The 16,409-nt window shown below is 41.6% G+C and overlaps 1 protein-coding gene across 2 annotated transcripts in view; it reads left to right on the top strand.

Moving 5' to 3' along the window:
* TRIP13 (thyroid hormone receptor interactor 13) overlaps positions 1–16,409 on the top strand; it is a 237,077-nt gene that overhangs the window by 43,181 nt on the left and 177,487 nt on the right. For both annotated transcript variants that reach the window (XM_075586372.1, XM_075586373.1), the window contains 2 exons: positions 1,944–2,109; positions 8,054–8,183. In XM_075586372.1, coding sequence (XP_075442487.1) covers positions 1,944–2,109; positions 8,054–8,183 — 296 coding nt within the window. The remainder of the gene's footprint in view (positions 1–1,943; positions 2,110–8,053; positions 8,184–16,409) is intronic.

Here is a 16,409-nt window from a genome sequence, read left to right as displayed (position 1 = left end):
TCTTCCCGCCACATTAGGACCTCTCCCCTCTTCCACAGTCTCACACTCCTCTCCCAGTCTTTCCCTCTCCCAGTATTTCTCACTCCCCCTCCAGTGTCTCTTTCCCTCCCCCCAGTGTCTCTTTCTCCCTCCCCCTAGTGTCTCTCTCACTCCCCCCAGTGTCTCCCTCTGTCCCTCCTCCAGTGTCTGTCACTCTCTCCCTCCCCACAGTGTCTCTCACACTCCCTCCAGCCATTGTCTCTCCCTTCCTCAGTGTCTCTCGCACTCTCCCAGCCATTGTGTCTTTCTCCCGCCCGCCAGTGGCTCCCTCCCACGACTCTCTATCCTTCCCTCCATTGTCTCTGATCCCCATGTATCTTTCACCCCTTCTCCCCATGTCTCGCTTTCAACCCCCTCCCCATGTAGCTCTTTCACCACCCTCCCCATGTCACACTCACACTCTCACCCCCTCTCCCCATCTCACACTCTCATCCCCCTCCCCATGTCACACTCTCACCCCCACACACTCTCTCACCCCCACACTCTCACCCCCACACACTCTCTCACCCCCACAGTCTCTCCCCCCAACTCACCCCCTCCCCATGTCACACTGTCACACTGTCACCCCCCCCTCCCCATGTCACACTCTCACCTCCTCCCCATGTCACAGTCTGTCACACTCTCCCCCATATCCCACTCACCACGCTGATGCTTCAAGGAGGTGCTGCAGGAGCTGTGTAACACCGCGCCACCTAATGGCCGAAAGAGAAATTGCAGCTAGAGACTGCATTTCTCTCTGTTCCTGGCAAAATCTCCGCCAGCCACCTGCGTCCCCCCTAAACAATCTTGCGCCCCTCAGTTTGCGCCTCGCTGGTATAAGGTATTACAGTATCCCCGCTGATATCATAAGAGACATTGATACCAATAATCGTTGCTACATTTTTATCATACTGAAGGTTCTTTTGAGCACTGGATCATGGTTTTTGAATTTTTTTTTTTATATATGTTCTACAATTTAAGAATACCAATTTGTTTGGTTCCCGTTTAAAAGCCTAGGCCGCTTCCACAATGTGCGCGCGCGATGAATCACATTATGTCAATGTGATCATCTATAGTGCGCGCGTACGTGTTCCATGGAGAGCTGCTTGAGGAGAAATATTATTTTGTATTTGCTGCGCGATGGCAGTCACGTGAGCGTTTCGCGCATTGAGGGCGAACCAGCTCCGTTACGTCATGGACACGCCCCAGCGCGCGCAACAGCACATTTTTTACAGGCCAGGAATCGCCCCTGCCGCAAGCGAGGGCCAGATTGTCGCAGCGCTCCATCACACACGCGCCGTCAGCATGGACGAGCCTTACCTTTGCCATGATATGTGCTCAGTAATGGGGTTTGCACTTTTTATGAACGGGTCGGAAAACCCTCTCACCCAGGACGAGGTAAAAACTGGAAGTGGCTTGTGGAGCTAAAAGGTTGCGCCTCCTGCAAAACACAGCTATCGTTCCTGAATTCGCAGCACCATAATGTCTTGTATAGTGCTATGCAAGGCATTGTGGGGCGTAACTTCTGTAAGCAGAGTTGTGATCAACAACTTTTTTTAAAGTAAATTCTTCAGCAGATACTGGTTCTTGTGCTGGCCTCCGTACTGGAGGAGTGTCCTCCGGCGGTGGACCGGTGCAGGTGAGTAAAGTTTTTCGATATCGGTTTATGAAACCCTGTGGGTACTTATGTACTCATAACAAACATTTCTGTTTGATAATGAAAACGCCATTACCAAATTATTGATGTGCAATCTTATGACTGTACATTTTGTTCTGGTGCTGAAGTGCACCAGAACAATGTTACATGATCAAATATAAGTATGATGTGCGTTTTTTCGTATTTCTTAAAGAACTTTTTTTTAAAATAGACATTACTGTTTTATGCAACAGTAAACGGCAATGTTAACTTTATTTTTATATTTTAGTGGCGTAAAGAGTGACGATATAAGGGTTCATGTCATGCAGCTATTAAACAGACACTGCATGGTATTTGGAGATTACACCTGGACAGAATTTGATGACAACTTTTTAATGAAAAACGTGGTTTCTATTGCCATTGTTGATACAGAGCTAAAACTCAAAAATAGACAGGTAAGAAATGCTACTTATTTATTATGGTTTTTATGCAAAAACAAACATATAGCAATAAGACAAAGCGCCTGTGTGGGATGTGAAACGCGTCCAAGGTTTTTTTCTTGCCTCTGCAGTTGGATATGGTCGAATAAAGTTATCTTTTTAATTCATTTTTGTTCGGTCTGGCTGCTTTTTCCTGCTGCTGTTCTCCGTTCACTTCCATTTTTGTTTCTGACTTCGCTGCTTCCAGATGCATGATCTCAGTTCCCTGTGAATTCACTCTGATGCACTGACTTGTGGATCGCTATCCACTTTGTATCCAGGAGAGTATATAGTTGAAACACAGGGCTAGTTTCATTAGATAAGTGCACTTGAGAACCTGTAAATAACATAATAAATTATATGCGCTTACTGTAACTAGGATACATTTAATTTACCCATAAAGCAGGTCAAATAACTTTTGTCTGAGAAAAGTTATCCATGGTTCAGTTTTGGTAAGTGCCCATATTCACCAAGCAAGAAAGTGCTCTTGTTTAAAATAATGTTTTTTTGATAATTTATTGGACACAAATGGCCTAATTCATTATGTTCTGAAATTACTGATCAAACTGCAATTGATTGGAACCTGCCATTCAACACAATTGCAGTTTTCTGACGATTCGTTGCAATCGAGCATTTCAGAACATATTGAATCAGGCCCAAGGAAGTAACATTTTCCCTTTAAGGTTGATTAAACCTTTTAAAGAAAATTAATCACATTGGTAAAATGTTTCTTCCTATTATTAATCTCTGAGAAGGTGAGACAGGAAAGTATCCCCTTTGGGTAGTGGCACACACCTAACAAATTAAAACTCTATTTTATTAACATAATTAAAATAAAGTGTATGGGATATGGAACAAACAAAACAAACACGTGAACATATAATAAAAATCGGAGTGTGATTACACAAGGGTGACTGATGATATTGCAAAAACACTTGGAGAGTATATAATTAAACTCTTCTACCACAACAGAATTCGTGTATGTGTGTTTATTTCTATCACAGTTTTCCTGTTAAATGAACAGAGAAAGAATTCCCTGAATATCTTGAGACCCTATTATTGGTTGGGTTTCTCATGAAAATTGCATATTTCCCATAGTTTCTAAGTCTGCAAAATCTTAGGTAATTAACCAACTGTCTAGGTTGAAAAGGTCTATATGACAACAACCTAAACCTTAAGTGGGTGGGTATAATAACCCCTCCACCACTGGGCATTGATTACTTTAATGCCTAGTTAGGTAATACTGGAGACTGCATACCAGAGGAAAGTGGCCTCTGTGGTGCTATAATACACTGATACAGTGATCAGCTATAATGAAGCTGATAGCAGAGTGCAGAGAAGATCTATCTAGGGGTGCAATGTATACACAGTCTGAGCGTTCTTGCTGTCCACGGCTACAGTCTCCGAAATGCTCAGACTAACAGGACTCCCGTGCCACTCCGAATCAGCCGACATCGCATACTTGCTGACGTCACACGTACCCGACGTACGTTTCACCAATAGGCGTCATCGGGGGCGGTTTGCTATTGAAACCCCATAGTTCTTATACCTCCTCTGATTGAGGGAAAAACGGAAAGCTAGGCTCCTGATTGGCCGAGAAGACGTGTCAATCATGACGTCGCGTCATACAAGTCCCGCCTCTTGCCTCCCATGTGTGCGATCTCATTGGTTCCCAACGCAACCAATAGGAGAGGGGGCGGATATACTTTTGTGCATGGTACATCATGCCAAACTCTTGTAGGAGGGACAGAGCTTGTATTCCCTCCCCCTTATAGCTGATTCGCTGTGGTAAGGAATTGTAAACACAAAGTTTAATCCGATTGAATTTGGCTGTAAATGAGCTGTCAGCATCAGTATTTGAGCATTGTAATACCGCTATAGCTGGTGCAGAAGGGTATGCTGATAGAGCTGTAACAAGTATATGGCCATTTAGCCATAAATAAACTGTCGGCATACAGCATGCTAGTGGTACTATAGCTGATGTAGCTAGATATATTAATGCAGTTATAGCAGGTATGTAGCCATTAGCCATGGATGAACTGTCAGAAAAGGCATGCTGATGCTACTATAGTTGGTACAAATAGGTATAGTAGTACAGCTATAACAGGTATACAGAGGTACAGATACACGGTAGAGGTATACGTTACTAATTACTGTATCTACCAAGCAGATGGTTGATTCTATTAATGAACCTAATCCCTTCTATATGAAGGGGAGAGGTAGTTTCTCTGCAAATTATATTGAATCCTCCACTGATGATGGTTATCAACCCCTCTTGGACAGGGGGGGTGGATAAGAGGAAACAAAAAATGTACCAGGTAAGTATATAAAAATGCGGCTTTAGAACAAAAAGAGGAAGGAATTTTGAGTGGATTCAATAGTACATATATCTTGATACAGGATGCAGTCAGGAGATACGGTCAATTAATAAATGGGGAAAAAAGGAAACCCTCGTTTAAGCCTGCTGGGGTAAGTGTTGACAAAGTATATATCCACTTAGATTCTTTGCGTAACAACAAATTGTCCCAATCCCCACCACGGCTAATATTGGGGATTTCCCTTAAGTCCTTATCTTGTAACAGGATATGCCAGTGTCTTTCAAAGATTTTTTTTGTTACAAGATAAGGACTTAAGGGAAATCCTTAATAATAGACCTGACATGGTGAGCAGACGCTCTAAAAACTTAAAAGACACTCTGGTCCGCAGCCATTATAAAAGACCTAATAGGCAGCTGTTACCCACATGGCTACCATCCAAAACCATGGGCACGTATAAATGCGGGGAATGCAAAGGATGTAATTTCATTAAACCTGGTAAAACCTTCATGAATAAAGGGAAAGAGTACCCAATCCGCCACTTCATTAACGGAAAAACCACGAAAGTGGTATATTTGATCACCTGCACATGCGGCATACAATATGTCGGAAAAACCGGCAGAGAATTCCGTAGAAGAATTCTAGAACACATTGGGAATATAAGAAACGAGACGGATACACCGGTCTCAAGACATGTTCGGAATGAACATGAGGGTAATCCCAATGTTCTCCATTTTCAGGGAATAGGTTATCTCCCCAATATTAGCCGTGGTGGGGATTGGGGCAATTTGTTGTTACGCAAAGAATCTAAGTGGATATATACTTTGTCAACACTTACCCCAACAGGCTTAAACGAGGGTTTCCTTTTTTCCCCATTCATTAATTGACCGTATCTCCTGACTGCATCCTGTAACAAGATATATGTACTATTGTATCCACTCAAAATTCCTTCCTCTTTTTGTTCTAAAGCCGCATTTTTATATACTTACCTGGTACATTTTTTGTTTCCTCTTATCCACCCCCCCTGTCCAAGAGGGGTTGATAACTATCATCAGTGGAGGATTCAATATAATTTGCAGAGCAACTACCTCTCCCCTTCATATAGAAGGGATTAGGTTCATTAATAGAATCAACCATCTGCTTGGTAGATACAGTAATTAGTAACGTATACCTCTACCATGTATCTGTTCCTCTGTATACCTGTTATAGCTGTACTACTATACCTTTTTGTACCAACTATAGTAGCATCAGCATGCCTTTTCTGACAGTTCATCCATGGCTAATGGCTACATACCTGCTATAACTGCATTAATATATCTAGCTACATCAGCTATAGTACCACTAGCATGCTGTATGCTGATAGTTTATTTATGGCTAAATGGCCATATACTTGTTACAGCTCTATCAGCATACCCTAATGCACCAGCTATAGCGGTATTACCATGCTCAAATACTCATGCTGACAGCTCATTTACAGCCAAATTCAATCGGAGTAAACTTTGTGTTTACAATTCCTTACCACAACGAATCAGCTATAAGGGGGAGGGAATACAAGCTCTGTCCCTCCTACAAGAGTTTGGCATGATGTACCATGCACAAAAGTATATCCGCCCCCTCTCCTATTGGTTGCGTTGGGAACCAATGAGATTGCACGCATGGGAGGCAAGAGGCCGGACTTGTATGACGCGACGTGACGTCATGATTGACACGTCTTCTTGGCCAATCAGGAGCCTAGCTTTCCGTTTTTCCCTCAATCAGAGGAGGTATAATAACTATGGGGTTTCTATAGCAAACCGCCCCCGATGAAGCCTATTGGTGAAACGTACGTCGGGTACGTGTGACGTCAGCAAGTATGCGATGTCGGCTGATTCGGAGTGGCACGGGAGTCCTGTTAGTCTGAGCGTTTCGGAGACTGTAGCCGTGGACAGCAAGAACGCTCAGACTGTGTATACATTGCACCCCTAGATAGATCTTCTCTGCACTCTGCTATCAGCTTCATTATAGCTGATCACTGTATCAGTGTATTATAGCACCACAGAGGCCACTTTCCTCTGGTATGCAGTCTCCAGTATTACCTAACTAGGCATTAAAGTAATCAATGCCCAGTGGTGGAGGGGTTATTATACCCACCCACTTAAGGTTTAGGTTGTTGTCATATAGACCTTTTCAACCTAGACAGTTGGTTAATTTCCTAAGATTTTGCAGACTTAGAAACTATGGGAAATATGCAATTTTCATGAGAAACCCAACCAATAATAGGGTCTCAAGATATTCAGGGAATTCTTTCTCTGTTCATTTAACAGGACAACTGTGATAGAAATAAACACACATACACGAATTCTGTTGTGGTAGAAGAGTTTAATTATATACACTCTATGTGTTTTTGCAATATCATCAGTCACCCTTGTGTAATCACACTCTGATTTTTATTATATGTTCACGTGTTTGTTTTGTTTTGTTCCATATGCCGTACACTTTATTTTAATTACGTTAATAAAATCGAGTTTTAATTTGTTAGGTGTGTGCCACTACCCAAAGGGGATACTTTGCTGTCTCACCTTCTCATATTTCGCCTTCCCCAGTGAGCACCACCATTTGCGCTAGTGTTCAGGGATTTTTAATTATCTAGACACCCTCCCCGTCCTGTGTTAGAAGCGAGGTTTCACTTTTTTGCCCTTCGGGGCATTTGTATACTATTATTAATCTCTACTGAATTCACATTGAGTTACTTATTAGATGGAAAATTCTCTTCCCTTTCTTAAAGGCTTTAAATTTCTCTGTGTTTGTTTGCATCTTCGATCTAATCACTAACTGCCTTTCACAATATTTTGTGCTCTGCTCAGTGCTGTGAATTGAATGCACTGCTTGTCTGGAGAGATTTGTGAACTTGTCCCTCTGCTTTGCAAATGTGCCCATAATTTACTTATAAAAACTGGTGAAGTATTCAAGCAAAAGCTTTTTGTTGATTCATTGGGTCAAAAAAGCACACTACTGGGTATATTTATATAAATAATCCCACATTTTCTTCAGTATTCAGCAATGCTTTTTCTTAGTGTAATCATAAAAGTTGGTGTCAAGCTACTCTCAAAGTAAAATATTGACAGGTGCAACCTTTTTAATTAGGCTTTTAGGGGGACAATCACTAACTTCCAATACAGGTTATCCCACTACAATCCTTCGTTATTTGTTCTCGCGGGTTTACGGCATTGATATCCCATATTGGAAGTTAGTGAATCTCGGCATTCATAGTATTGTAACATCTCAGCACCTTTCTGCAATATACATACTACTCATGTATTTCCTAATATTGCAAAGATTGTAAGGTAACAGTTGGGCCTTTTTCTGTAAAGAGCGAATAGCACGGAAGCTATCGCATGAAATGCCCCGTTGACGTCCATAGGTGTTTCCGTATGATAGTGCCAGATCGGAGCTATTCTCACTTTACAGAAAAACGGCCATATGATGGAATTCTATTCCCCATATATTTACTTTCATGCCTGGTGTGCTGATGTTTTTAATGTATGTTAATGCCAATTATCTTGTAATATACTATTTTTCAAAAACAAATACTAATCGGTGCGTTCATTTACATTTGTGTATTGCAGCCTATTGATCTCCGCAAGTGCAATGTGTTGGTACATATATTTCAGCTGAATGAAGAGGGTCCCAGTGCAGAAAAGCTGGAGGAGGAGAATGAGGATCTTGTGGCAGCTAACCATTGGCTGTTGCCTGCTGGTACAAAGCAATCTATTTTATTTGTTGTGACTGAAATTTGTATAGTTCTAAACTAGCAACTGCAATACTCTTTCCTCATCTGTTGCCTCCTCCCATCCCACACCGCTTCCTAACTCTCCTCCTGCCTTCCTTGACTCTTTTTCCGCTGTCTCTCACAGATTTTTAACTCTTCCATCTACTCTAGTACCTCTCACTCCTCCTTCAAACATGCAACAGTTATACCATTAGTCAAAAACAGCAAGCTTGACCCTACCCGTCTTTCTAATCGACCTGTATCCCTTCCTGCCTTTTGCCTCCAAACGTCTTGAACGTCTTGTATTCTCTTGATTGCTACATTTTCTCAACACCTATTCTCTTCTAGACACTCTCCAATCTGGCTTCCGCACTGCTCACTCGACTAAAACAGCCCTCACTCTTAAAACTAAGGACTTCCATGCTGCCAAACATTTGACACCGTGGACCACCCTCTTCTTCACATTCTCCATACTCTTGGTATTCAGAACAAAGCTCTATCCTGGATCTCCTCTTACCTCTCCCATCGTACTTTCAGTATCTCTTCTGCTAACACGTCCTCCTCTAGCGATCTCTCTGTGGGGGTACCCGAGGGCTCTGTCCTGGGACCTCTTCTCTTTTCTCTGTACACACTTTCTCTAGGTGATCTAATCACATCTCTTGGGTTTAAATATCATCTCTATGCTGACGACACACAAATTTACCTTTCAACCCCTGACCTTACACCTGCTGTACAGACCAAAGTTTCTGAATGTCTCTCTGGGATATCATCCCGGATGGCCATCCACCGACTTAAACTTAACACGGCAAAAACAGAGCTCCTTATACTTCTTCCCAAACCTGGCCCTACTACCTCCTTCCACATTGCTATTGGAAATACGATCATTCACCCAGTAGCCCAAGCACGCTGCCTAGGGATCACACTTGACTCCTCTCTCACATTCGCCCCTCACATCCAAAACGTATCTAAAATCTGTTGCTTTTTCCTCTGCAATATAACAAAGATACGCCCTTTCCTCTGTTACTTGACTGCTTAAACTTTGACTCGGGCCCTCATTCTCTCTCTCCCGTCTCGATTACTGTAACCTCCTGCTGTCCGGCCTTCCTGCCTCTCACCTGTCTCCCCTACAATCTATCCTAAACGCTGCTGCCAGAATCACTACTCTTTCCTAAATCTGTCTGTGTCTCCCCTGCTGAAATCACTCTCCTGGCTTCCGATCAAATCTCACACTCAATTCTCCTCACTTTTAAAGCTTTACTCTCTTCTGCCCCTCCTTACATCTCAGCCCTAATTTGTCGCTTTGCACCATCATCTCTTTTCTCTCTCCCCCATCTCTTTTCTCTTTCCCCCATCTCTTTTCTCTCTCCCCATCCCTCTCTCCGCAATCCCTTATCTCTCTCCCCCATCCCTTCTCTCTCACTCCCCCATCCCTTATCTCTCTCTCCCCCATCCTCTCTGTCTGTCTGTCTGTCTGTCTGTCTGTGTCTCTCGGTCTGTCTCTCGGTCTGTCTCTCGGTCTGTCTCTCGGTCTGTCTCTCGGTCTGTCTCTCGGTCTGTCTCTCGGTCTGTCTCTCGGTCTGTCTCTCGGTCTGTCTCTCGGTCTGTCTCTCGGTCTGTCTCTCGGTCTGTCTCTCGGTCTGTCTCTCGGTCTGTCTCTCGGTCTGTCTGTCTCGGTTACATAGTTACATAGTAGATGAGGTTGAAAAAAGACGGACGTCCATCAAGTTCAACCTATGCTAAATTTAGACAACAGGTACTTTATTCTATATCTATACTTATTGATCCAGAGGAAGGCAAACAAAAAACCCCATTAAGGGGAAAAATTAATTCCTTCCTGACTCCAAGAATTGGCAATCGGATTAATCCCTGGATCAACATCCTTCCCATGTATACTTATTTGATAAATCCCTGTATACCTTTTCCATTTAAAAAGATGTCCAACCTTTTTTTGAACAAATCTATTGTATCTGCCAACACAGTCTCCATGGGTAATGAATTCCACATTTTAACTGCCCTTACTGTAAAGAACTCTTTCCTTTGTTGCTGGTGAAATTTCCTTTCCTCCAACCTTAAAGGATGGCCCGAGTCCTTTGTACTGCCCGTGGGATGAATAGTTCTTTTGAAAGCTCCTTGTATTGTCCCTGAATATATTTGTATATAGTTATCATATCCCCTCTTAGACGCCTCTTTTCTAATGTAAATAAATCTAATTTAGCTAGCCTCTCTTCATAAGTTAGAATGTCCATCCCCTTTATTAATTTGGTGGCTCTTCTCTGCACTCTCTCTAGTTCCATAATGTCTTTTCTTAGGATTGGTGCCCAAAATTGTACTCCATATTCAAGGTGTGGTCTTACTAATGCTTTGTAAAGGGGCATAATTATGTTTACTTCCCTTCCATCCATTGCCCGTTTGATGCAAGATAAGATCTTGTTTGCCTTTGCAGCTACTGCATGACATTGGGCACTATTGCTAAGCCTGCTGTCTACAAGCACTCCTAAATCCTTCTCCATCAAGGATTCCCCCAATATATCTCCATTTAATTTGTAAGTCGCCTTTTTATTCTTGCATCCCAAATGCATAACCTTACATTTATCTGTATTAAACCTCATTTGCCATTTACCTGCCCACGTTTCCAGTCTCTCCAAGTCCTTCTGAAGAGAAATTACATCCTGCTTTGATTCTATTACCTTACACAATTTAGTATCATCAGCAAAGATGGAGACTTTGCTCTCGATCCCAACCTCAAGGTCATTAATAAACAAGTTAAAAAGCAGGGGTCCCAGTACCGATCCTTGAGGTACTCCACTCACGACTTTAGCCCAACCTGAAAAAGTTCCATTTATGACAACCCTCTGTTGTCTGTCCTTTAACCAGTTTTCAATCAAGGTGCATATTTTTACTGAGTCCAATTTTCTTTATTTTGTACACCAACCTCTTGTGTGAAACCGTTTCAAAAGCCTTTGCAAAATCTAAGTAGACCACATCAACTGCATTACCCTGGTCTAAATTCCTACTTATCTCCTCAAAGAAACAAATAAGGTTAGTTTGGCAAGATCTAGCCTTCATAAATCCATGCTGACTATTACTAATAATTTTGTTTTCCATTAGGTATTTCTGAATATTATCCCGTATTAAACCTTCAAGTAGTTTCCCTACTATTGAAGTCAGGCTTACAGGTCTGTAATTCCCCGGGTGTGATCTAGCTCCCTTTTTAAATATAGGCACAACATCTGCTTCACGCCAATCTTGCGGTACTGAATATAACAATAAAGTGCGCAACCCAAAAAACAACTTAACCGTGTTAAAGACAATGTCTAACGGTGAACCATATAAATTGATCCTTATATATTATTGCTACGTTAAACTAAATGTGATGCTATATAAGGCACAGCCCTACTGTGAAAGTGACAAAAACATATAAACCATACAAAACCGTTGGTGTCGGCATATGCTACTATAAGAAAAGAGTGGCTCGGCACTCCCACGAACTAAAAGATAAAAAAACAAGAAAAAAGCGCAAAACGCAAATGGTGAAGTATATCAAAGTCAATGTATTAGTAATAAAAAGGTGAGTATTCTGCGTACATCAGAGATAAACAGTAATCGCATTTACGTGTAATATTACACGAATTTACCACACAGCAATCATCAGGGTTAGTGGTCTGGGAGGTGTAGCACCAATGGATCATCTCCTGCTGTTAATCAGGTGTCATCTGTGTCTCTCACGGTGACGACGACCTGTGGTCAGCATCCAATACGTCCAAAGAGTCAGGAACAATAAACCACTTGGAAAGTCTGTCCTGTGTTGTACATCGTGTGCTCGTTGTACACCGTGTGCTCGTTGTAGGTAGAAAAGTTCTTATAGCTGGTAACGCTGGTGTGCGGAGGTATGTTCCCACCGCAGTCTAACTTACCGACATACAGCAGTGGTGTTCCGCCTTGGTGGTCGCGCACTATAGTGACGTCACCCGTAGAGCGTGTAATACCACACGGAGCGCACCCGAGCACGTTCAGATGCTATTGAGCAAGCAGTACTGGCAATGTAATAGTAATAATATTAAAAAGGTACCATAAAATAAACAATAATTAATCCAACGCGTTTCAAAGGTATAAATGCTTCTCCTTCAGGGATAAATTCAATGTCACGAACCCCGAGCACTAAATATACATACAGCGTCCGTTATTGGTCATCCAATTGAGACCTGGAACCAATCAAATGTATCTGCTCAGTGTTGGGGACGTGACACTGGATCGGAATAGAATACATGATATAAAATACACATCTTTAATCAATAAATAAATAATTTTCTGCAATGAAAAATAAATGACATAATTAGAACAACAGTAACACTTAAATATATAATTTACTATTTATAACAATCGTGATAAAAACACTAATGAATCACATAAAATAGAGAAAAGTCTCAACAGGCAAAGAGATTGGGCCAAAAAAGAAGAGAGAGGGAGAGTTGTTGGTCAAACCTATGTTCCCAACACAAGGGATAAGTCCAACTCCTCTCGCTCTAGACAGAGATCCTCATGATCAGATTTATAGATCTAATGATCAGTCACGTGGAAATTTTCATGCTAATGGTGGTGGGAATAGTACAAAGGGTGAATATTCCCACTACCAATATGATAATCATGTCCGTAACCCCAACTACAGAGGTAAAAACTATATTAGAGATTTTAAACCCAATTTTAAGTCTAACCCCTATCAACAACAACATAAAAATAATAAAGACTATATCCCAGTAAGGACAGAATCCTATACACATTCACCCAAAGTTATATTTAAACGCAATGTATATTCACGTTCCCCTAGTCACTCATCCCCATCTTTTTTAGAGATGGTGAAAACGAGATTGGCACCCCCATCAGGGAGAGAAATGAAGACAAAAGAAACTGTATTAGATCTTCCCCCAGCCAGACAAAGAAAAAGATCTCTGTCAGGCGAGGAACCAGAGGTGGTGCCAACATCCAAAAGAAAAGAGAGTCATCAAGAAGGGTCTCCCCAGTAGAGAATGGTATTTTCAATCTCTCTACTAGCATTCTGACCCAAGATCAAGTCAGAGTGCTGAGTAGGGGTTTGACTTTCTCACGGACTTGTGGACCTAATTCATTCCAATTGTTCAAAGACCTCCATTGAAAAGGCATTTTCTAAAGAGCGATTTGGAGTCTGCTCCTCTCGCTATATGATCAATTCCGAATGCACTAGCTATCCCACCGAGTCAGAACCCTATACCTGCTATAAGACATACGTCCTTTAAAGATCAGTCTAAATTTTACCCAGCCCCATCAAAAGGACACCACATAGATGCATTCTTTACAGTGGTGAATAACGAAATTAGCACTCTAATACAAGAATTTGATCAGATCAGACAGAATTTAAATGCGAAAGAGAACCTTGCCTTAAAAATGCTTAGAGACAACAAAGATTTAATTATCAGACAAGCAGACAAGGGAGGGGGGGGGGGTGGTAGTGCAGAACCGTAGGGATTATGAGAAAGAAGCCATTGCATGATACCACCTTCTATAAGAAACTGAATAAGGACCCCACTTTGGAGTTTCAGGGTCTGCTAAAGACACTTCTAGAAGAAGCTACTACCCAGTCTGTTATCTCTGATGTTGAATTTTCTTTTCTCTATCCTGCTTTTCCAAGGTTACCGATATTTTACCATCTGCCTAAAATCCACAAATGTATTGTCAATCCCCCAGGAAGACCTATTGTCTCAGGGATTCAGTCCCTGAAGTCCCTGACTGCAAATGTGTCACAGTATGTTGACTTCTTTCTGCAGTCATATGTAGTCCAATTGCCATCTTACATTAAGGATTCTACTGCAGTCCTTCAGTTATTTCAATCCTTTGAATGGAAGAACAGCTACAGATGGCAGACTTGTGATATTAAAGCCTTGTACACCAATATCCCTCACACCAAAGGCCTAGACACTATTGAATCCTGTATGAAACAGGACCCCTTATTACATCCCCTAAATAGGGAGTATATTTTGAAGTTTATTAACTTTATATTAAAACATAACTACTTCTTGTTCCTCAGTGATTTCTACATACAGGTTTGCGGAACTGCCATGGGTACTCGTTTTGCCCCCAGTTTCGCGAACCTGTATGGGGCACTGGGATAGTCAATTCATTTGGGCTAATAACCCATTTACCAGTAATATCATGTGGCGACGTTACATAGATGATGTCCTGGTTGTTTGGGATGGGGACATTGAATCAGTGAATCAATTTGTGTCTTTTCTTAATAACAACGAATATAATCTGGAGTTTACACACCAAACAGATGTAATTACTATTAACTATCTGGACCTTAAATTGACATCCACAGGTGAGGGAAAGGTGTTAACAGAGACATTCTTCAAGGAAGTTGACACAAATAATTTATTAATGGCAACAAGTAATCACAAAGATACCTGGATTAAGAACATTCCAGGGGGCCAGTTCATGAGGCTAAAAAGAAACTGTAGTGATAATGACACCTTTGTTAAACAAGCGGATTTACTGTTTAGTCGCTTTATTGAAAGAGGCTATAATTCTGATTATCTAAAAAGGGAATTGCAAAGAGTTCAATTTATGGACCGTAATGATTTGTTGACACAAAAAGGCAAGAAATCTGGTATTAGAGATACAAAAAAAGTAGATGTGGCATTTGTGACTAATTACAATTCAGCCTATAGGAAGATTGAGAAGGTGGTCTCTAAACACTGGGCTATCTTGAGTAATGACCCGGTCTTGGGTAACCACCTGGTCGAGAGACCAAGATTAATTCATAAGAAAGCTTCTAACTTAAAAAATATCTTAGCTCCCAGCGATATTGGGCATCTGACATGCTCTATTCCTGTTAACAGCTGGCTGAGTAAAAGAATTTGGAATTACCCAGTATACCGAGGCTGCTAACAGGTAGTGCACACACTTTATGCAACTTGATTGAAGAGAGACCCAGCAATGATTAATGAAACAATAAGCCTCCGGTATTGAGAACAGGGAGTTGGGTAATAGTAAGCCGGATAGAGGTACAGGGGGACACCTCCCTAGGGGGCGCCCCCAAGTAAATCACAGCCCGGCACTAACCACCTCAATAATCTCCCTGAAATACCGCGTGGAGGTTAGGAGTACTCACGAAAAAGCCGTCCCTGTTGGTGCAGGGAATTCTGCAGCGGCTTCCTCCTCTAGTGTAGCTGGCGTCAGCGTGCTCCTCCGGAAATGATGACACAGGAAGAAGGGGGTAGGATGGTCCGTGGTTCACAGCAACTTCAGCAGCCAACGCATGGATGTCTAAAAAAACTTTATTGATCGCTAGCAGCAAACATCAGGCAACCACTCTAACGCGTTTCGTCCAGGCTATGGACTTTTTCAAAGAGTCTCTTTGAAAAAGTCCATAGCCTGGACGAAACGCGTTAGAGTGGTTGCCTGATGTTTGCTGCTAGCGATCAATAAAGTTTTTTTAGACATCCATGCGTTGGCTGCTGAAGTTGCTGTGAACCACGGACCATCCTACCCCCTTCTTCCTCTGGCTGAGTAAAAGGCCTATGGGGAACTTTAACTGTGCTAAATGTTCTGTGTGCAAGTATATGCATTCAAACCGTAAGACTTTCTCTTCTAAAAAAACTAAAGAAGTCTTTACTATAGAAGACTTTATAAAGTGTGACTCAGTTTATATAGTTTATCTACTCGAATGTGCCTGTGGATTATATTATGTAGGTAGAACTAAACGTAATTTGAAAATACGAATACAGGAACATATTCGTAATATTAAAAATGGCTTTGAAAAACAGTGTTTCAAGACATTTCTTGACTCATCATCAGAAAGACCCCTCCTCTCTGACCTTTTTGGGCATTAAACATGTACCAAGTAATAGGAGGGGGGGGGGGGGATAGACTAAAAGCTTTATCTGCCCAGGAATCTTTCTGGATCCACAAATTGGATTGTATGACCCCTAAAGGGTTAAATGAAAATCTGGATGTTTGGGCATTTTATTAGGGGTTTAAGGATATAACGTTACACTATTTGTATCTCTTAGGTTTTTATTAAATCCATTGACTCCATTGAACAGGCATTCTACCTCTTTATGCATTCTTTGGAGACTTTTTTCTATTTTATGTGATTCATTAGTGTTTTTATCACGATTGTTATAAGTAGTAAATTATATATTTAAGTGTTACTGTTGTTCTAATTATGTCATTTATTTTTT

Source organism: Ascaphus truei, chromosome 2 (genome assembly GCF_040206685.1).
Source record: "Ascaphus truei isolate aAscTru1 chromosome 2, aAscTru1.hap1, whole genome shotgun sequence".
NCBI classification, from domain to species: Eukaryota; Metazoa; Chordata; class Amphibia; order Anura; family Ascaphidae; genus Ascaphus; species Ascaphus truei.
The sequence above is the reverse complement of the archived record's forward strand: the minus strand, read 5'-3'. Positions and strand labels throughout refer to the sequence as shown.